The 22,781-nt window shown below is 31.8% G+C and overlaps 1 protein-coding gene across 1 annotated transcript in view; it reads right to left on the bottom strand.

The window, feature by feature from the left end:
* Window positions 1–531: 531 nt before the first annotated feature.
* LOC127730380 (receptor-type tyrosine-protein phosphatase epsilon-like) overlaps window positions 532–22,781 on the bottom strand; it is a 44,564-nt gene continuing 22,314 nt past the window's right edge. Inside the window, exons 10-26 of the mRNA XM_052238759.1 lie at window positions 22,205–22,395; window positions 21,381–21,502; window positions 20,537–20,624; window positions 19,784–19,860; window positions 17,560–17,596; window positions 17,196–17,293; window positions 16,607–16,735; window positions 15,879–16,021; window positions 12,637–12,772; window positions 11,725–11,874; window positions 7,887–7,986; window positions 6,668–6,741; window positions 5,470–5,595; window positions 3,132–3,260; window positions 2,388–2,545; window positions 1,314–1,449; window positions 532–746 (exon numbers count right to left, since the gene is read on the bottom strand). Of these exons, the coding sequence (XP_052094719.1) occupies window positions 675–746; window positions 1,314–1,449; window positions 2,388–2,545; window positions 3,132–3,260; window positions 5,470–5,595; window positions 6,668–6,741; window positions 7,887–7,986; window positions 11,725–11,874; window positions 12,637–12,772; window positions 15,879–16,021; window positions 16,607–16,735; window positions 17,196–17,293; window positions 17,560–17,596; window positions 19,784–19,860; window positions 20,537–20,624; window positions 21,381–21,502; window positions 22,205–22,395 (1,966 nt within the window). The 3' untranslated portion in view covers window positions 532–674. The remainder of the gene's footprint in view (window positions 747–1,313; window positions 1,450–2,387; window positions 2,546–3,131; window positions 3,261–5,469; window positions 5,596–6,667; window positions 6,742–7,886; window positions 7,987–11,724; window positions 11,875–12,636; window positions 12,773–15,878; window positions 16,022–16,606; window positions 16,736–17,195; window positions 17,294–17,559; window positions 17,597–19,783; window positions 19,861–20,536; window positions 20,625–21,380; window positions 21,503–22,204; window positions 22,396–22,781) is intronic.

The raw sequence follows: 22,781 nt of genomic DNA, 5'->3' as shown, positions 1-22,781 counted from the left end.
CTTAGGACAGGTGCAAACAAATGCAGCGGGTTTAAACGTTTTAATAGGCGCCAACTTTCACCCTATCTGAAACAAAAGTGTAACATCACAACATAGAAAGACACACTATAAAATATCAATTGAAGAAATGGCTTAACTCAATCAAAAGACATTATAACAAAAACAATTGTACATACACTGAACGAATGAATTTGATCTATGACACAAGGTAAATACAACCATAACATTGGACAAAAAGCCGACAAATAAAATAACGTACACAGGTAAATAAAAATAATTTTGTTGTAAGGTATACATGGAGTACGGAAATAATCTTTACAAAACAAATAATTCTGCCGTTCCTAGCACGAGAACAAAAGTGAAGATTTATCGTCATACTAAACACTTACCAAAGGTGGTATATATTAAAAATAGTGAGACTAGATATAACCCTGAATAAGTAAACATTAAATAACAAAAATACATTACAAATTGTATCAACAGGTCAAATAAACACGAAAGTACGATTTGAAAAACAGTTTTATACACATATCTCTTTCATATTATCTTTATTAATACAAATATACACAAACATAAAAATGAGACAAATATTTAATCAACAAATTTACTGTCAGATATTGCAAGATTAAAATTTAAAATAAAACAGTTGGACTGGTAAGTAATTCACGCAAAATTCATATATTCACATACAGCTGATTAGAATCCATATAATCATCTACTAATTCATGAATAAACTTGTATTGCTCCTAAAACAATAAAATTAAAGAATTAATTAATTTAACATAATTATAAACATACAGATTCGATACAACAAAAATAATGTATCCTCCAATCGAATATGTTGCTGAAAATTGACTATTTGGATATCTGCAAAATTAATCTGAATGTGTTCAAAATGTGGTGCACATATTCTACGTATAGACAAAAATTCTGGAAAATTGAAAGATTATCTAGATAACCTTAAAGGGAGTTGACTAAATATATCCGACACCCTGCTAAAAAAATTGACGTTTTCACTGCCTACTCAACTGTTTAATGCCTTTTTGCACCTTTACCGTATTATAAGCTGATCTTTACATCGTACGGTAAAATAATGAAATTAGACATTTCTCTCAATCAAATAACTAATGTTTTAAATTTACTTGTCCTTATGAATAATATAGTTGCATAAATTTTAATATTTTCACAGAAGACGAACCAAATATTCGTTTTCTATAATTGGAAATAAATAAAGAAACATTTTTAAAATACGTTTTCTCCTTAAAGCTTCATCAAGTTCCATTTACTGATTTTATACTTATTATTTTACTTACAAATGAATCAACAAATCGAGGCTGCCTTTGTTGAATTGTTTTTATGGCGTGGAAAATGTCAAGATCTTTATCCACTAGTATTCTCTGAATGGTTATCGTCATGGCAGCAAATATACCACACCTTGAAGCACCGTCTCTGTTGAAATGGGAAAAATATCATAAAATACAAAATTACTCATTTGAAGTACTGCTCTTTTATCTATATTTTTTCTGGGTTTTTTTTCTGGTCACTATTTTATGCTGCTGTGGACTGAGCTTTTAACTTCTTCTATCACTTCAGTCATAGTGATGATGTCACTCTGTCGTAAATCCTTTTCATATGGAACTTTGTTCAGACGACATTTACTTTACTCCTACCAAACCCCGTTTAATATAACTAGACACTATAAGATCGTAATAAAGTCAAACTGTCTTCGTAAGAAAACTATGTCTGTCAGGAAATGTTCATGAAATGGTCTTATCCGAGACTTCTGTAAAATCAAATTTATTTCAAGTGCATAGTGTTAACAAACGTTTCTAGTTGACCAAAATGATCCGGACCATTACCATATCTTTTTAATCAAACTGTTTCGGTATTTCAACTTGTTTTTTAAGAAGAGTCTATCAAATAACTGAATTCATATATCCACAGGATTGTTTGCGGATTGACTATTCATTTTTTATTCTGTTGCTGCGCATGTTTTTTTTCTCCATGGCTTTGCCGCGCACAAATTTATTTTTACTTTTGTTCATAATTGTTTCCTGCCTTTTGTGTTGCAGAATATTCATTTTCAACAAGTCTAATGCAAGGTTATATATGTTCAGCTCTTAACAGGCCAGGGCACAAATTTATTTTTACTTTTGTTCATAATTGTTTCCTGCCTTTTGTGTTGCAGAATATTCATTTTCAACAAGTCTAATGCAAGGTTATATATGTTCAGCTCTTAACAGGCCAGGGTATGCATTTTCACCCCCCCCCCCCCTCATAAAATCAAATGGTCATCCCTTATTAATTTTTTACCCACACATTTTTCGAACTAAATTGACACATCCACAAAATATATGAATTGCATGCAATTGTATTTGTCAACATACCGGCACACAAGTACTACTGGGAAATCTTGTGTATTTGTTGTTTCAAAATCAATGACACATTCACACAATGATACAAACAGTTCTGTGTTGTCTGGTATAACATCATGTTGTTCTCTGGTACTAATAAACATTTTTATTTTCCTGTCATTTTCTTTGCTCTAGAAAATAAAACACATATGTGAACATATTATGCTTTCAAATGTCAAGATTATAAAAAGAAAATCTCCAATCATGTGGTGAGATATTTCAATACTTTCCTTTTTCTTTTTCTTTTTCATAGTCATATTTTGAACTATGATTATTAACTATATTTATCATTACGTTCATGTTCGTTTTTTTGTAAGTACCTGGTATTGAACATTATAATACTTACACTCATTCGTTAATTCGGCGGTTGCCATTATTGGAACTAGAATTGCTTACCTTTCCGGAGACAGCAAATTCCCCCGGGTTAGTGTATAGGGTTCTTGTTGCTCAATCTTTAGTTTTCTGTGTAGTGTTCTGTGTATTGTTGTTTATGTTTACGTCGTTTTTTTTTGGCAATTCATTGTTTGTTGTTTTTCTCTGACCTATGTTTATTGTCCCCTTGGTATCTTTTAAACTTTTTTCATATAAAATTTACACAATATGTCACTTTTCGTTGATCTCAATATTTAACAGATCATTACAATATTTACTCTATATCCTCTTTCTTTTTTTAGTAGTTAGATAAATCGTATAGATGAAAAAAAATATAATACTCACACTTCCTTGGGGACTTAGAACTACATCAAAATCTGTAATGTTTTCACTCCTAGGAAATTCACGTTCAGAATAAACAACAAAAGATTTAAGTCGCATAAATTCGTTTTCTGGTGGTGTAAAAGTAACATCCTTCAATTCACAAAAAGAAAAAAATATACAAAGGTTAGTCATTCATGCCAAAATTCTTTCTCAAGTTATTTTATTTCTTGGTATTTTTTAATATATTATTAAGTAATCAACTTTGATTATGCCACCATTGAAGTTTTACACATGAACGAACTTTGGTAATATTGGTTTAATTAAGTTGTGATTTTGGTGAAATAATAACTTGAAAATGTTTTTGTAAAAGTTTTTAGTAAAAAGCATTTCCATAATTTGAAATCCTTAATTCAAAATTTCAAATCTGCGCATTTCACTGATTGGTAGGGTTGAATGAGAAAAGGGTAAATTATGACAGGTAATACAGCTAATGATAATCTCAGCAATTTGTTAGTAGATGGTAACATTATATTAAAGTTTGAACTGCTGTATCACACATTTATCAGTGTCCAACTGTTTGTGTATCAACAAATCTTTCTTCAAGAGTGGCTTAAAATCACCTTATTTACTTATTTGAAGTCAATAATCAAGTTGCAAAGGACAATATTTCTTTTATAGGTAAACTGATCAACGTGAAGCTTAGTATACATAACACGGCATTATGACAGAATCTCATTACTTCTAGTTCTTTTGGAAACAAACAGAAGACTATTTACAGAAAAAAAATGTAAACAGAAAAATTATAAAGATACAGAGTTTGCTTGTCATGGCATATTTAAAAGTATCAACCAATCGAATGTGCTCCTAAAAAGAATGCCATAAGCAATTATCTCAAGTTATTTCTGTTGTGAAAAACATAAATACTCCTTGTGGATATAATAATAATAATAATTTCCTTTCATTCAACAATATAATTTATTATACTTCACGTTAAAATGCCATATTTTGATTGGCTAATACGAGGGTGTTAATTTACTCTATTAGCCTTCATGGAGACGCTTGATCAAGTGTGGGCTTTATTAAATACGACTCTATCCTATGGCAAATACTCTATTACCTTTCACGGAGACGCTTGATCAAGTGCGCGCTTTATTAAATACGACTTTATCCTATGGCAAATACTCCATTACCCTTCACGGAGACGCTTGATCAAGTGTGCGCTTTATTAAATACGGATGGTTGTTATGTACAAGACGTCATAGTTTATTACTTTGAATTTGAAATTTGATCGACAGTAATAACAGAACATTCAGTATAATAAATTAAATAACCCATATCTGAGAGGGTGATAGAGCAGATTGTTAACCCTCTCAGCTATGTGTTATTTATATAATATTTAGTTTAAAGACTAGTTTACAATCAGGCACTGCATTATATACATATATTTCAACATAACGTATGATATTCAATAATACAAATTTTTAACTATTATACTGTTATTAGGATTGAACAACATATTCTTCAATATATGTTTTTTAAAGATTCAATTGTGTTACATAGTGTTAACTATGTAGACAAATTGTTCCATAAAATACATCCAGATATAAACAAGGATCGTTTATGGTATTCAGATACAAGTCTAAATTGAAAACAACGTTCAAACCTATATGATTGCGTTGGATAAAAACCGCAATTTTTTTATACGTGTGCATGCAAAACAAATGTCTTGGTAGAGGGATCTAAATACAGCACAAACAACATTTTTCAAAAAACCAAAAGAGTGAAAAAGTATATTTTAACAAAGCGCATTTGACTAGCAGGTCGAACAACTAATGTTCTTAAACCCTGCTGACTGCCTTTGACGATTGCCAAATAAACGGATCACAGATGTAACAAAATGGATCTTAATTATAAATTTATTACCAAACATAAAACAACAAACTTGTGGAAAAGATGGTACACCGCAAACATGATGTGCAAAAATTTGTACACCATATCCGGATTTCGACAATATACATTGAGATTCCGGAGTTATTTGGTGAAGTACTTTAAAAACTAAAATGGTCTTTCTGTATAAAAAATAATCTGGAATGGGCATCCATCGCAGATCTTCAAAAATTTTGGTCGACGATGTGATAATATGACGCTCATTTGAAAAAAAAATCGTTCTGCCCTTTCTTGAATCTTAAATTTCTATGAATATAAGCAACATTGTTCGCACCTGACCAAATGGTACACAATAAATGAAATGTGAAAAAAAAATACAGTTGTATACTGATAAAGGGAAGGAATAACAAAATATTTCAAAATGATCCTTTTTTCCGGTAGTCGCTTGTATGATTGATAAAAAAAAACTCACATTTGGTATTTTATCTAGCACTATTACACAGCCACAATCGTGATCGTAAATCATACTCCAGAAATCTTCTACAGTATCTGGTAGAGGTATTTGTGTTGTTATATAACCTGTTAAATCTCTGTATGACTGTAAAACAGAATTATTCAATTTATTTTCCACAGAATATTTGATGTCTGAAAGAACTACAAATGTACTTTTGTCTCCTGCATATAATAACTAAAAAGCTAAATAATGAAATAGACAAAATGGATCATCGATACGATGAAATAAGGTTTGCAGCTCTTATCGTAACTGTATTCAATACAAGCTTGTATGTTGCATAAGAAATGAGGTATGCAGTGGTCAATACATATTTGTACCTTTTAAATTACACAGTATTCAATAAAGTTTTTACGATCACCTTTCATAATTGGTTATTTGTGTCTCAACTCAATAGCAACATGTTTTTACGGTCTTAGGTCTTTAGATATCAAAATAGTCGTCTGATCTGTAATCGTATCGACTGTGTCCTATTCTCGATTCTGGCGTGGTTCGCATTCGCACGGCTGGTGATTTATGACTAGCAGGAGATAATAACCCTGTTGACGCATCCGGTCTCGCCCCTTTTAAAGTTCAAGCAATTTCCTCAGTTTTTGTTTGATTTGTTTCTTCATGATCGATTTATGAGATTTGAACATCAGTAAATTACTGTTTCCTAAATTGTTCAAATAAATATCGAAATTAGTAAACAAAATTTAAAGAACAATTGATCACTTCAAAAAATATTCTTATTTCTATAAACACGAGTTTGCTTTTATTGTGGAGGAAATATGTTATTATTAAATGTCAGTGTGTTCTGGTTTTGCGGTACGATTTCCTAGAATCAAACCTTAGAGGGTAGTATAAACATCGAACCAAGAGTTTTTTGGGTTTTTTTTTTGTGGTTATGGTGTTTTCTGTTTTTCAACTTTTACTTTTTGATTGCAGTCTTCCTCATTTTATAATGACATATATGTTAAATGTTGTCAGAATATATAAAGTTTCAAATGTTATATTTAATAAGATAAGATAACATACCAAGGGTAGTCAAAGAAATCAGGCAACAACATGACCAAACAACAACCAAATGACAAATTACATTCTAAAAACCACTACAACGCCTTTAACAGATGGGTATGGTTTGCCTTAAATTGTATACCAAAACATTTTAACCACTTACTGGGACAGTGATTGCGTTGATATAGTCTGTTCTTGGTGGAGCATATGTATTGAGGTAGGTACGATATCTATTGTCTACAAAAAGTAAATATGAATTTTATAACTTTATATGTTATAGATACCTCGGTCAGCCATTCATCATATGTTTTATTAATGTGTTAAATTCCATAGAGAGGAAATAAAAAAAGTTCATCATTTTCATCACAAATGTGTATTTTAATATTGTCCTTTTCTTCAAGTCTAGATAATCACACATTAAAGGAGATGCAGAGTAGACATCAATCAGACAATTTTAAGTCAGTCTTGCTGGTTATGTCCGCTAAAAGTAAAATAACAAAAATACCGAACTCCAAGGAAAATTCAAAACGAAAAGTCCTTGTCAAATGGCAAAATCAAAAGCTCATACACATCAAACGAATGGAAAACAACTGTCATATTCCTGACTTGGTACATGCATTTCCTTATGTAGAACATTGCGGATTTAACCTAGTTCTATAGTTAGCTAAACCTCTCAACACACAATAGACATGCAGTGTTGTTGAAAAGGGTGGATCAAGCATCTCGAAACATACTTTAATGTTTAAAAGGTATTAGAATTGTCAATGCAATTTAAATTAATTTGATTATTTCATTCAATGGTTTAATGTTTTGTACATTGTTTGAAATCTTCTGGTAACAACATTTTAGCAGCACCAGGCTGTATCACAGATGACCAAGGATGGGTTCAATTTGTCGTAGCCACAAATTCGACTTCTTTTAAATGAATATTCCATTGCCGAAAGTAACTTAACACCAGCTTTTTACTTGCCACTAACAACACAATAGATGCCACTAGTGGAGCAAGAAATGCTAAATCTTAGGGGAAAACGAGAAGAAACCCTTTCTTGCTAAGGTTTTTGGTAGCTCACGATTAAGTATTCTGAATTTCATGAGCTACCCTCTCTGATCAATTCATTCACTTTAGGAACTTTTTTGGATCGCTGTAATTTAGAACTTGACGTACATGTCATTAAAATTGTTTTAATGTAGTGTTGGAGTAATTTAGAACTTGAAAAACAATCATATATGTCATGATATTTTTTTTATCTAGGGTCAGAGTATATATGTCATGGTCATATGTCTATCATTTATAACAGTATGTTACCCATAGTTGTGTTTCAAGTATTTACGTATCACATATATTTACATAACGAAAACTAAATGTTTTTCTCACAACATACGTGCAATTATTTCCTTGTTCCGGTTTTTACACTCGTTTTTCTCCGACAGTGCATCAGTATAGCAATTATCATCATACACAGGCTTTTTGGCTTTCAAATGCTGAAAACATATCGAAAAAAATATTAAATGAACACCTTTCATTCTGTCAAACATATTTTAATGCAAGCTGCTTTCACAGTCTGTTAAGAATTTGATAATGTATTCACCCACTTATTGCACGTTCTTGAAATATAACTTTGTCTATAGATGGATGCATGCAGAACGTACATGAAAATTTAAGTTATTAATACATATCATGTTATTTATGATATTAAAATTGAGAATGGAAATGGGGAATGTGTCAAAGAGACAACAACCCGACCACAGAACAGACAACAGCAGAAGGCCACCAACAGGTCTTCAATGCAGCGAGAAATTCCCGCACCCGGAGGCGTCCTTCAGCTGGCCCCTAAACAAATATATATACTAGTTCAGTGATAATGAACGCCATACTAAACTCCAAATTGTACACAAGAAACTAAAATTAAAAATAATACAAGACTAACAAAGGCTAGAGGCTCCTGACTTGGGACAGGCGCAAAAATGCGGCGGGGTTAAACATGTTTATGAGATCTCAACCCTCCCCCTATACCTCTAGCCAATGTAGAAAAGTAAACGCATAACAATACGCACATTAAAATTCAGTTCAAGAGAAGTCCGAGTCTGATGTCAGAAGATTTAACCAAAGAAAATAAACAAAATGACCAAATACATAAATAACAACAGACTACTAGCAGTTAACTGACATGCCAGCTCCAGACTTCAATTAAACTGATTGAAAGATTATGTCTTCATCATATGAATATCAGGCACAATCCTTCCCTTAGGGGTTTAGTATCATACCATCATAACATATATGAGAAGAACATAACCCGTGTCATGCCAACAGCTGGTTTTTAAATAAATGTGTTAAGTGCCGATGCAAAGACCCTATAAGTGAATCAATATTAACGCCAAAATATGCAATCTTTAATGACCTGACAACAGTATCGTAACTATATCCCTTCTTAATAAGTCTATTTAAAGGTTTTGTTAGTTTCAGAGGTGAATACTGACATTTTTGTGCTTTATAAAGAATATTTCCATAAAAAATTGGATGTGAAATACCTGAACGTATAAGAAGTCTGCATGTTGGGCCTGTATTTACGAATGATGTCCTTATACCGATGATAAAATTTAGTAAATGTTTTAGACTAGTTTGTGATATCGAAAACCCTGGTGTAATAATTTTTCAGTAATACATAAATTTCTCTCGTTAAAATCTAAAACATTGTTACATACACGAGCGAATCGTACAAGTTGAGATATATAAACACCGTAAGATGGTGACAAGGGAACGTCACCATCTAAAAATGGATAATTAACGATAGGAAATAAAAAATCATCTCTTTTATCATATATTTTAGTATTAAGCTTTCCGTTAATGATATAGATATCAAGATCGAGGAAAGGGCAGTGGTCATTGTTAGTATTAGCTTTATTTAAAGTAAGTTCAACAGGATAAATTTCTTTAGTATACATACTGAAGTCGTCATTATTGAGAGCCAAAATATCATCCAAATATCTAAAAGTATTATTAAATTTGTGTATCAGATGTTGTTTCGATGGGTCTTTACTGATTTTTGTCATAAATTGTAACTCATAGCAATACAAAAAAAGGTCCGCAATAAGTGGTGCACAGTTAGTCCCCATTGGAATTCCGATAACCTGACGATATACGGAATCTCCAAAGCGAACAAAAATGTTATCTAGTAAAAATTCAAGGGCATATATAGTATCAAAGCATGTCCAATTGACATAGTTTTTTTGTTTATTGCTACTAAAAAATGACCTAAAAGAGTTTGAACATATATATTCACATTCTGACTTTTTAAATGCCCATTTAATTAGGTGTGTGAACTTTTTCTTAATGAGAATGTGAGGCAATGTGGTATATAGGGTAGAAAAATCTAAACTTTGAACAGATTCAAAATCACCAATATATGCATGCAATTTATCAAGTACTTCCAACGAGTTCTTGACACTCCAAAAGTAATTAATTCCACTATTTTCGAAGGCCTTATTTGAACAATTTATTATCAGGTTTTTGATTGTACCAAGTGTACTGGTAAGAAGAATAGACAATTTAGTAGTGGAACAATGGCTTGAAGACGAAATGAATCTATATTTGTAAGGTGTTTTGTGTAGCTTCGGAAGCCAATACATAGTTGGGACTTTCATTGTATTTGGTTCTGCTTGTAAAGCGGTAGCTAAAAGTTTATGTTTGTTACAGATGTCGTTTTCTGAAAATGGAGTCAGTTGGAATGTTGGTGAATTGGTGATTTCTTTTTTCAGAACCTCAATGTAAAATTTACGTCAAACAATAATAATATTATTAGCAGCTTTATCGGCCGGGACAAAAACAAATTCCTTGGCTAGTTCTTTTAGTTTATGTTTGATACGAGAAATAGGTTTATTGTGGTTATTGTTAAGAGTAAAATGTTCTTTAAAATGTTGAATACGTATATCAACTATGTTCATTACTGATTTAAAAAAAGAGTCCAAAGATTTTTTGTCAGCTTTTTCCCGTTTTATCCATTTCAAACAGTAAGTATGGAGTGAGTCGTGGATGATATTACGACACTCATTCCAATTAATAATTGACGGGGGACGATATTTAGGTCCTTTACTGAGGAATGATTTTAACTCTCGGTCTTGAACGATGTTAAGATCTCCTGTTATAACATGGGAAATGGGTCCATAAATGTATTCGGAATTACTGCAATTACATGAAGTAGGTGTATTTTCACTGATATTAACATCTTTACACAATTGGCTATAATTAAACACAAATTTCCGGGTAGATTTCTTGTAAATATAACAAATAAGAGGGAGCTCAGTATTATCAAAATATCCCGGAATTTGCTCTTTAACAGAATGGTCGTTAAAAATACCGGCAATATTTACAAAATCAAAACCTTTATTGACATACTTTATTTTAATAAACTGTTTTTTATGATCTTCAGGGCGATCAATTTTGGGAAACAGTTTAGAATAACAATATGCCATTATAATTTGAACGATTTCATACTTAGGACTGCTATATAAAATTGTGTTGCAATCCTCTAAAATTTTATTTAACTTATTAACCGGTAATGAACAGAGCTTTGTTAACAGATAATGTCTGCCGTTGTTTTTTGAAATAGAAATTAGGTCCGAAATATTGGTATGATTGGTCCGAAATTTTCTTTGATTGCGATTTTTTCTACGACCATGAGAACGGTTTTTACGAACAGTTTTAGAAACTATATCCAAAATGTTAACAGAATCGGTTCTTGATATATTACCAATTCCCATGATATTATCATTAAGACCGAGAGGGTAGACTGTCTGTAATTTTTTAATCCAATTTAATTCAATTATTTTCCGCGATCGTACAAACTTTGAATGAGATTCACCAGTATAGATATTGCACACAAGCAATGGATTCCTCATAAAAATAAATCCTTAAAATCAAACAAATTTTGCATTCCACAATAATATAATTGTCCAATTGTTTGGGAAGTTTGCACATTGCTTTCAGTATGTTATATACCTGAACATCTTATAAAATCAGATAATTGCGTATATAATGTCTACAAGTTGGACTTGATCAATTGATGAAGTTGTTCTTATATCATGTTAAAATAATAGGGGACAATACTTAAAAAGCATTCGCAGCTTGATGAGAAGAATGGCCACATTTGCTTAAGGTGTTTCCTTGCAACAATAATCATTCTTAAATATCTTTGATAACTTTTATCTTGAAAACATTATTACCTCATACTGATTCCACAGTTTAGTTTGATTCATAGGACTGTCACAGGAAAATAATGCCTGTCTAATTTCAGAAAAGTCTTCACGGAAATATGTTGTTTCTGGGTAAGTTAGAGCCTCTAATAAAGCCTCGTGCAGAAATATATATTGTTCCTGAATAGCAATGTAATAAAATCTATAGATAAATGCGTTTAATTGTATTCATATATTAACATTGCATGTTCTATTTTTTTTTAAGAAATTGAGTGATCAAAAACATGGTTAACGCCATATAATTCTTTATGTGCTTGTCCAAAGTCAGGATCCTGTCTACCATATTTGTTTCTCGTTTATTGTGTTTGATTTAATCAGGATGTTGTTATTACATTTGATGTTTTGCCGAGGTCTTTTATGGCCTGCTGTACGGCATGGTTTTTGCTAATTGATGAAGTTGTTTGCATCCTAATCCTTTGATAACATTCTGTGACGAAAAAAAAACAAACAAAATCACATAAATCTTTTAAGTTTTTGATAGATTCCCTATAACCAACTCATGCCCACAAAAGTGGTTTTCCAACTGTTTCAACTCTGTGTCTAATGTACTGCATCTTTTTGTGTTATTGTTCATAAATTTCTGTTCCATGAATCGAAGAATGTTACAGGTAGCGTAGAATAGTATAGCAAATGTCGAGGCCATATGTTACTCTGCGTAAGATCCTTCGGACATTGTTTGATATCCTCTTATTTAAATATATTTATTCATTAATCGTTTTTTCCCATCTTATTTTTTTTTCTTAAGTCATTTTACACATTGCATTTTCAATCAACAAAGAAAAGGTTACATATTGGCACATTTAAATTTTTAAAAAAAAGTTTGATTGTACTTTCATATTTCTGTCTTCATGTTTTACCCAATTTCTCCTTATCAAAACTTACAGGAGTTTGTATCATGTTAATTCGTCCTTGTCTCATCAACTTTGCATATTGAAACACGTCTAAACAACCAGTTTTTCTACCGTGGATTGTTAACTCGTGTAAACCAATAAACGTCCCCGTCCTTCCTATTCCAGCACTAAAACACATTGTACATTACATTATTTCATGACTTTCTTTTTCTATCTATTTTTTATTTTATTAAGGGGGGGGGGGGGAGTAACTAACTTATTACAAAACTTTGAATTTTTCAAAATACTAAGGATTTTTACCACAGAAATAGATTACCTTAGCTGTATTTGCAAAACCTTTCGGAATTGCTACTCGATGCTCTTCAACTTCGTACTTTACTTGGCCCATTTTAACTTTTTTGATTCGAGCGTCACTGATAAATCTTTTGTAGAAGAAACGCGCGTCTGGCGTACAAAATTGTAATCCTGGTATCCATTATGAGTTTATTAATAACTAGTTATTGCAATTACTTGTTCATAATTAAACTATTTTATTCTAAGATTGTAAAGCAAAATGATGAACTTTGGTATCAAGCTTGATCGTGTGTCGGGATTTCTTTGTCTGTTAATAGGGAGGAGCGGGGAATCAAAACTCATAGGTTGAAAAAAAGACAATAGTACTATGACCAAACGAAAAACGCCGTTAAAAAACAGTCCACAGAACACCAAGTTCATTTAAAGTGAAAACTGTTAGATTGATCAGCTTTCTACTTTTCCGAATAATTTATGAATTTTAAACAAATTACCAATACAACAGATAGATATGAAAATGAGATGTGAACCTAGACCACTTTTTAATTAACAATACTGTTACATAAATTATGTTTAATTATACACGTGATTCTGTGGTATTCCTCTAAGTAAGTTTATAGCTGAACAACAAAACAAATATGGCAGAGAGAAAATAAAGAGGAAAAACAAAAGGTTCAAAGTTAACTTTGTTAATTAAATAAACACTTTATAAATTTCGTGCGTTCGCAGCACTTTTTTTATTTACCTTCATTAGGAACGTCCAAACTTAAACATTTGAAAGATAGGGATGCGTAAATACACTGCAACGTTAAGAGCTATATGACCAAAAACGACCAATAAACGGACGAGTCAACTTTGCCTGAGAGAGTTGGTTCCTCATTTTCTTAATAATTAATTAATTTATGAACGAGGACTTTTAAATAAGTATTTTTTTATATTTTATAAAACATTTCAGTTTCAAAGCATTGACTACTGTGCTGATAATACCACCACAGACTAACAGTCCTCCAGCAGCGGTATCGACCCAGTGCTAGTAAATGGAATAAACACTTTATAAATTGCATACGTCCGAAGTGCTTTTTTTGATTTACTGTCATCACGTATGCTCAAACCTATAGATTGGAAAGCCAGGGATGCGAAAAAACGCTGCATAGGTAGGAGCATATCACCAAAAACAAACTAAAAAGACTTGCAACATACATTACGTGAAGTTATAGATAAGTATATGTTATAAATCATGTCAATACAAAACATTGCATACTAATCTGATTATATCCTCGGAAACTTAACACTTCATCAGCAGAGATATCGTCTTAGTGCTAAGAAATGAAGTGAACATTTTATAAATCTCGGGCGTCCGCAGCATTTTTTTCCTTGGTATTCCTTCATCAGGAACGCTAAAACCTAAACATTTGAAAGACAGGGATGCGTAAATACGCTGCAACGTTAGGAGCTATATGATTAAAAAACAGACTAGCCAAATTCGTCTTAGGTCAACTTTGCTGAGGGAATTGGAACCTTAGTTTCATAATGATTTCTTAGTTTTGAACGGGAAATTATAAATTATAAAGTGTAATAAGCATGTCAATACCGTAGCACCTGCAACTGCTGAACTGATTATAACCTGGGGGATTAACAGTCCGTCAGCAGCGGAATAGATTCTAAGCTAGTAAATTTTAAAAAAAAACACTTTATCAATTTTGGATTTACCTTCATCAGGAACGGTTAAACCTAAACATTTGAAAGAAACTTATCATATGAAATATTAATCCTCAAAGAAATTTCCAAAGAGAAAATTTGCCACAGCAAAAATCACCATGTTGGACCTTTAAACATTACAATTTAGACTGTACAATACTTTGTAATACAAATGTGTTCTCTTAATTCATGCATTGTTCTAATCTTCAGTAAGTCATGCAGTTACACTGGTGTTTATGCTAATTGTAATCCAAGTCAAGGAAATGCACAAAGAACAAAAAAAAATTTATTTGTGGATCTGCGGTATGATTTTAGTTTTTTTTTTTTAAACTACTTTTTTCGAGTTGAAAACTCGTTACATCGACCAACAATTCTAATTTTCTTAATGCACCCTTTTTGAAAACCCAACAGCACTCGATCCTGAAACCGCTGGGGGGTATTTAGCAGCCCCCATAAAGCCCGTGCTGCCAAGTTGGTCTCATTATAATTAACAAGCTACGCTACTGCATTAATTATTCTTAAAGATGATCATAAATGTATCGTATTTGCAAGTGGTAGTTAATTGCCCCAAAACACTCCAGAATATATGTTTGATATTTTTAAAAACAATTGACACTATACAGTACCTTTTTTTTTTACTTTGTTTATTTTAATTTACGCCCGTAGTCTTGTTTGCCAACGTTTTTTTTTTTTAAACAACCATTATTATCCACGGATGTAGCAATACCCAATATATATCGTTTACCTATTTTGTTACTGCTTTTATCCTTTTATTCTATCTAAGTTGATCAACTGAAGCATTATATATTAATTGGAAACTAGACATCCAATAAGAATGGATGTGCTGAGTTTAAAACCAATTTGGCGTGTGGCTTCAAAAAAAAATGAAAAAGTAAGAAAGAGTCCAACAAGCCCTACAAATCCTTTGAACGGAATCAAGATGCAATATCTCCTGATTTGCATTTCATTTTTATTTCAATAAGCAACACAAATCATCACATAATTAATTATGATGAAAGGCACACTAAATTACACCAAGTAATTTATTTACAACCTCCTCGATTACACTTACTATCAATTAAGAAAGTGTTGTCAAGGATTAAGAGGACCGTTCGATGTTGAAACAATTCAAATTTTAAATAAGACAGATATAGAACAAAAAATTGAAAATATGTAACTTAACTGTATGCAACGAAACTTCTTCTAACATAAAATTCATACAGATGTAATATAAATCAAAAGAACTATTTATTTCTACTTATTGGTTAGCATATTACAAAGTACCTGCAGTGAACCAGTAATGGTCCGGAGTTTGTATTACGAAGTTGTACTCTGCTATTGAAGTGAACCAGTTGTGATGGATCAGGTGTACCATGGTCAGGCCACCGGGTAAAATGGTACTGGTGTATTGTTCTTTCCTTTTCACTCTAAATTGAAATAATTTTCATAACTGACCTTATATGTGTTGTGAAAAAAAATCTATGTTTTATAATTTCTTGGCAAAGATAATACATGCGTACAAATTATCTGTTAAAATTTACGACGTCTTTAAAGTATAATTTATATTTGCTGTTAGTAAAGAAACCGTATAATGCATATATATTTGGCGATAAAATATTTTTCAAATTTTTTATCACTCGTTTCAAACAAAAATACTCATCTCCCTTTAAAAAAGAAAACTCAACTTGAAAGAACTCAAATGTATATCAAGTGTAATAGCACGTTTTAAATCCATGATACTGATATCTTACAAATACGATACAGATTTTGCTTCTCTGGACGCCTCTATTCTGTGTTCCCAAATATTTACATTCGAGCGAAACAAACGAGTCTGATGAAAACGATATGTTCGTCAGGCGTAATACATTTTACGATTTGTATCTTTGACGAGTTTTTCTTTCAGTGCGTTTACTGTGCGGATATTTTTTTTTTCATCAATTACCACCAAAATATAAACATTCTTTATCAGAAAAAGACATAATCAGAAATACATTCAACATGCATCATATTACCTTTTTATTCGATATTGTTAGTTCTCTAATAGTAAAAGCAGCGTATTTAGTCTCCTTGTTGTTTTTGACACATAGAGGACCGTGTGTCAAATGATCATCTGTATCCGGCCAGTATTTTTCACATTTTGTCTAAAACAAAACACAGAATCTGTATGAAAATAAGAAGATGCGGTATGATTGCCAATGAGACAACTCTCAACAAGAGACCAAATGACACAAATAAACAACTATAGGTCACCATACGGCCTTCAACAATGAGATAAGCCCATACAGCATAGTCAGCTATAAAAGGCTCCTACTTGGGACAGGGATGTTTTATAAGTGTAAATATATACATAGACCTATTTCGTACAAATGTAATTTCTCAGTTACCCTTGTGCATGTTTATATTGCTATGACTGAATATTTCAGGGAGGGAATACATATTTAATAGTAATTCCCAATACGACTTTCTAAAATTGGAAAACAAATTAAAAACCTTTTCGTATTAAAATTCATTATTCATTTCATAATATGATGATATACACAAGAGATCTTTTTACTTTCTGTACAAAAATAATCAAACTGACAGGTTGTTAAATAAACTAACTTTTGCACCTTCAACCAGATTGGTTACCATTACAATCTTTTCGATTTTGCCTTTCCAAATCATACGCCAGAAGTCTGACACCGTTGATTTCTTAGGACCTTTAGGTGAATAAAGAATTCATATGTTAGCTTGAATCAACTGCAAATTGATAAAAGACAGTTCAGAAAAATTATCAAACGTCTTCAAAAGAAATCTTCTTAGTCATTTTAAAAACAAATTTATTTCCTGATTTCATTAGTACATTAAGATTATAAATAAACAATCTAAGTAATTAAAAATCAGCAAAGCAGAATTTAGCATATTTTCAATGACTATTTTTTACAAATAAACTTATTTCCAACGATAACCATACATATGAACCTACCTTGTGATGCGATGTACGATTTTTCTTTATCGAGACCCTAAAATGAAATACCAAAACAGCATATCACCGTGAAAAGTCATATATGTTTTTATTGTGTCTCTTTCATGAGCATACATGTATTTGATTCACCATGTATGAACAGTTATATTCTTTACCGATAAATTGTACATTGCAAAACAATTCAGAACACGACAATAAAGTATTGACTGTAGCATAAATTACTACGACACTAGATATCGTTGTTCAAATCTCGTTAAAAGTTAAGAAACACACATCAATGTAACCAACAAAAAAAACCCGAGAGAATCGCATGAACGCCAATTGGAATGAGAACGGGTTTGCCGATAGGGTAAGCGTCTCTTGTTATACATGCATCACCCGCATAAAATTTTGATCTTCATACGGTGATTATGTCAGTAAATGTACTACTTAGATTTAAACTCAAGCTCGTTATGCAAAATGAAATTGTACCCTTACAGAACTTACATGTTTGCTGCAGATCTACAGCAGACCTGCTGCAGGTTTGCTGCAAACAAAGAAGTTTGAAGGAAACCATGAAATAATGTTTACAGATGTTTGCAGCTAGCTAGCTGCAAACCTCCTGCAAACATTACAGCTTTTTTGGTGCAAGCTTGCGGCAAGTTTGCAGAAACAATTATGAGAAAATTGAGAATATAAGGGATGTTTGCAACTAGATTGCAGAAATCTTTGACAATTTTATATGTTTGCAAAAGCATTGCAAGAATTATATAAAATGACTGAGCACGCCTATTGGTAACTTCCTGGAAAATAAAGATTTTAAATTTGGTTCTAAATTATGTTGATGGTGTTTGAGTCATGTAATATATTACATTGTAACATATGTTATATTTGTGTTCATGGAGCCATTTAAGGTTGAATATTTAATGTTTAGATTTCATTATTTGAAAGTACAAATTACTCAGAGAACTGTAAACTTATGAAACTGAAATATTAATTATCACCTCCACAAATACTTTAAAGTTTGACGAAAACGTCCAAACATGTTAAAAATATACAGTACTATCTTATCTGTGTGGAGATTGTAACTTATTAAATATTAGTTTCGATAAGTCATGTTGAATTTTGTAATGAAATTGACTTAGCTACCTGATTGCACAAAATTCATTTCAAATATGATTTATTAAATCCTCCTTTTGTATTTTTAAATATTCAATACATTTGAGCACTTCAACAAATAAAACAAACTATTATTTCTTAAAGGGTACTTACTAATGCTAAGTATTTTGCAAATGAGGAAGTATTTGAAATATTGTATGTATATGTAACCTAATTTTTATAGAATTTGCTGTGTAATTTGAATAATGTGATGTGTAGACAACACGATATTGATAAATTAATAATTTGCGTATTTCCTGCAGGTGTGCATCAAACACACAGGAGGAATATTAAGTTGCATATTAATGTCTGCCGCAGGTCTGCAGCAAACATTCGTTTGCATATAAATATTTGCTGCAGGTCTGCAGCAAACACTCATTTCCATATAAATGTTTGCTGCAAGTCTGCAGTAAATACTCATTTGCATTGTAAATCGTTTGCGGCAGACTTGCAGCACATTTGCGGCAACAATTTACTTAGATTCTGTGTTTGCTGCAAGTCTGCAGGCAGTAAAAAGTAATAAGTAGAAGAAAAACAGACAATACCATAATCAGATAAGAAAACCCCGAAATTACAAACAAGTCTATCAAACACTTCACAGAAAACTAAAGACTGAGTAAAACGAATCCATCTGAAACCAGGGTGCTCCCAGGTGCTCAGGAAGGGTAGACAGATCCTGCACCACTATTAGCACCCGTATGTTGACCTTTATTTGACGATTTGGTTAATTTGATTGTACAGTAACTGTCTCCATTCATTTTGTTTTGTTTTGTTCATGTTTTAACATCTGGGATCAACCCCGGTATTTTGGTGGGGTTCGTGTTGCTCAGTCTTTGGTTTTCTATGTTGTGTTTTATTTACTGTTGTTTGCCTTTTGGTCGTTTTTTGTTTTTCCCATTGCATTGTCAGTTTGTTTTCGACTAATGAGTTTGAATTTCTCTTTGGTATCTTTAGCCTCAAGGTAATATTGTCAAATGACACTGTATTTAACTGATTTTTCCTTGTGAGTAACTAAGGTATTTATCATTTAACATAAGACATTATTCAATTCAAATAGGTCATTATGTTATATCTAAGGCGTACTTACATCAATATAGCTGGCATTTATATAGTCAGAATTTTCCACACCTTTAATTGCAGGAAGGATAACTCTATTTTTATCATCTGTTAAACAAATATGTAATCCATTAATCATCTGCATCAATAAATTTAGGCATGAGTAGTTTACCGATGTACAAAGCTCATAAATCGATTAAGAAGATACAAATAAGGGCTACAAACACAACATAAAATATCGCATACACTTCAAAAGGAGCAGGATTGGGTGTGTCGACAGGGTAAGCGTCTCATGCTATGTCTGCTAAGCATACATCACCCGCCTTGTGAATCCACACTCGGTCAAAATTGTACAATATGGAATAAGACATAATCGAGAATATGACACAATCTGTAAAATAACAGATCGCACGACTTTTCTTGTATCTAAATATTTAAGACTGCAAAAAACATATGGCTAGTGATTTGAGACACAGACACATCGTATCGGTCAATAAATTCGTGATGATGACCGTAAAACGTTCGAAGTGTCCATTTTGGTCGCTTTTCATCATAGCTCTGTTGGAAAAAGTTTATGTGTTAGGAGCAGTTTAAATTGACGTATACAATGAATTATTGATATAACACGATAGAAAAAACTTCTGGAACCCAGTATAAAACAATGCACTAACATTTTACTATGGAAATTGTTAAATACAGCGTACTTCTGCTGTTAGGTTGCTATCAAATTTACAAAAAAGTATAAATTTTTCTTCTATTAAAATTTATTAATGAGACAACTTACATGGGAATGTTGCTAAAAATCTGTTTTTGGTTTTATTGCTTGGATGCTTTCCATCTTCGTGGGGAAACTGATGACCAGCTGGAAGTTGCTGGAAAGACAAACATAATGATTAAAGCCATGACAAAAATTATAAATAAAAAATTATAAATTATATATCAATAAAACAATAAATATATTTTTACTATTAAATAACAAAATCTTTGACATCTCTGTATATGCTTTTTAGTATTACAATAGAGACGAGAAAATATGTCACTCATGAGCAATAATTGAAAGAAAGATGGATACGAGATATTTCTAACAGGTAAAAACTGATCCAATATAACAGGGACTCACCAGTGGCGCTCAAATCAAATCATTTGGTGAGCCAAATCAATTACAAAGTTGAAAAGCATTGCAAACCAAAAATTCTATAAAAATGAGACATATCTGGTAGAGTCAATCTATGCATACGTGCTGAAAACCATAAGGGTTTTGAATTAATTTTTTTTTCTAAATACTTTTTCAAACAAATGTTATGTCAATGATATTGTATGTCAGGACTTGTGCCGACTACTCTACTGGTGAAACCAACGGGGACGAAACATCCACCAACAGTGGTATTCATTAAGTGGTTGTATAAAGATGTTATTTATCTTGTATTGATAAATTTTGCTTAAGTGTTGTTTGTTCTTTTTTCGGCGTAGGATTTTGATTGTTCATTTAGTATATTCTTATTTTTTTCATTGTTATTCTAAATGCGTCCAGTCCCTTGGCTTGATATAACATGACACTTAGTTCAAGTGATACTCTTTTGATTTACTTCGATACTGAAATAAAAGAGACTATGACAACACAAGCTTACATTGTATTCTTCAGTAAATATTTGTTTGTTTTTATTTTTAATCACTTCAGCCATTTCGTCAACTTCTATCTTAGTATTTGTACAAATATCTTCCCCTTCATCATTTGAATAAATAACCTCATCTGAAATTGAACAAATGGTATCATTGAATATGAACATTTCATAATTCAACTGTCTCGAGTGGAGAAATTTAGTTTCTCAATCGATGCAGTGGCAGATTCTATATAAAACGAATCGTGCTTATAATACTATTCATTTTCAAACTCATATTACTAAAAGCATAAGAGGAAAGCTCGTAGCCTAGTATATTCAAAAGCATTAAGCGTGGAATTCACTTTGCATTTCTTTAATTCGTTTTTGACCATTTTTTCCCGCAGTCCGTCATATTGATATACAGTGAGAAATGTGTCATGCATATTTAGGATAAAACACATTGATCAATTAATCAACTGTATTTGGTTCTACACAGCCCGCTTTATTTGATAAAGTAGCAACATTCGCTGAAGCATAATTATTTTATTTCAAAACTGAAAATTAGAAGTTTAGACGCACAGTAAGTTATATAGAAATATTGCCCTGTATCGACTCTTGGGTTACTACAATGCGAAATATTGTACCCTCAGGGACTGACAGGAATATTAAACAAGTGGTAAATATATAAAAGTTATCTTTTGATTTCAGTGCGTATATCCGGGATAGCTCGAGTTGAGAAGGTAAATGATCAAAATTTCTGGGTGCATTATCAAAGACGTTTTCTGTTAAATAAAATAAAAACTTTGCTTTTCTGTGGACAGTTATAGTTAACTTAAACGCTTTTTTTTTACCTGGTGTGAAAGCTATATTATTTTGGAGGTCATTGTGTTTTTCTTCTGGGACTATTGTTTGGGACGTGTTGTAATATATTGCTTCATTTGTATTCTGTGCATTTGAGTTTCTGCTCTGGTCATCATTGTCTCCTCTGGAATCTACGAACGATTTACTGTATTTAAAACTTTGTCTTGTTGCTATTTTTCTTCTGAAATGGTCAATTCATTTGCATCTTTAAGTTTAAAAGTTACAGGAAGAAATAATGAACATCAATATTGCAAAAAGTGGGGAATAGCCATATTTGTTTCACTCAGACCGTCATATTTTTCTCCAAAGTTTCGTAGGTTTTAATCAAATCAGAATGTTTTTCCCCGCGCTATACATTGTTGTTGCAAAAATACTTCGACCCAATAGTACAAATGTTACATGATTTTATAATTATATTTTCATAAAAAAAAACCATCAGAAACCAACGTCAACTGATGTGTATCAGTAAGACAAAACATACGTGTCAATAAAATGTTATTTTTGAATCTGTATTTCAAATTTTAACGAAATCATATCTTATAGTGTTCAGATATATTGTTATTAGTT

The sequence above is a fragment of the Mytilus californianus genome, unplaced genomic scaffold (genome assembly GCF_021869535.1).
Source record: "Mytilus californianus isolate M0D057914Y unplaced genomic scaffold, xbMytCali1.0.p SCAF_1, whole genome shotgun sequence".
NCBI lineage: Eukaryota > Metazoa > Mollusca > Bivalvia > Mytilida > Mytilidae > Mytilus > Mytilus californianus.
This window is presented reverse-complemented; position numbering and strand designations above follow the sequence as displayed.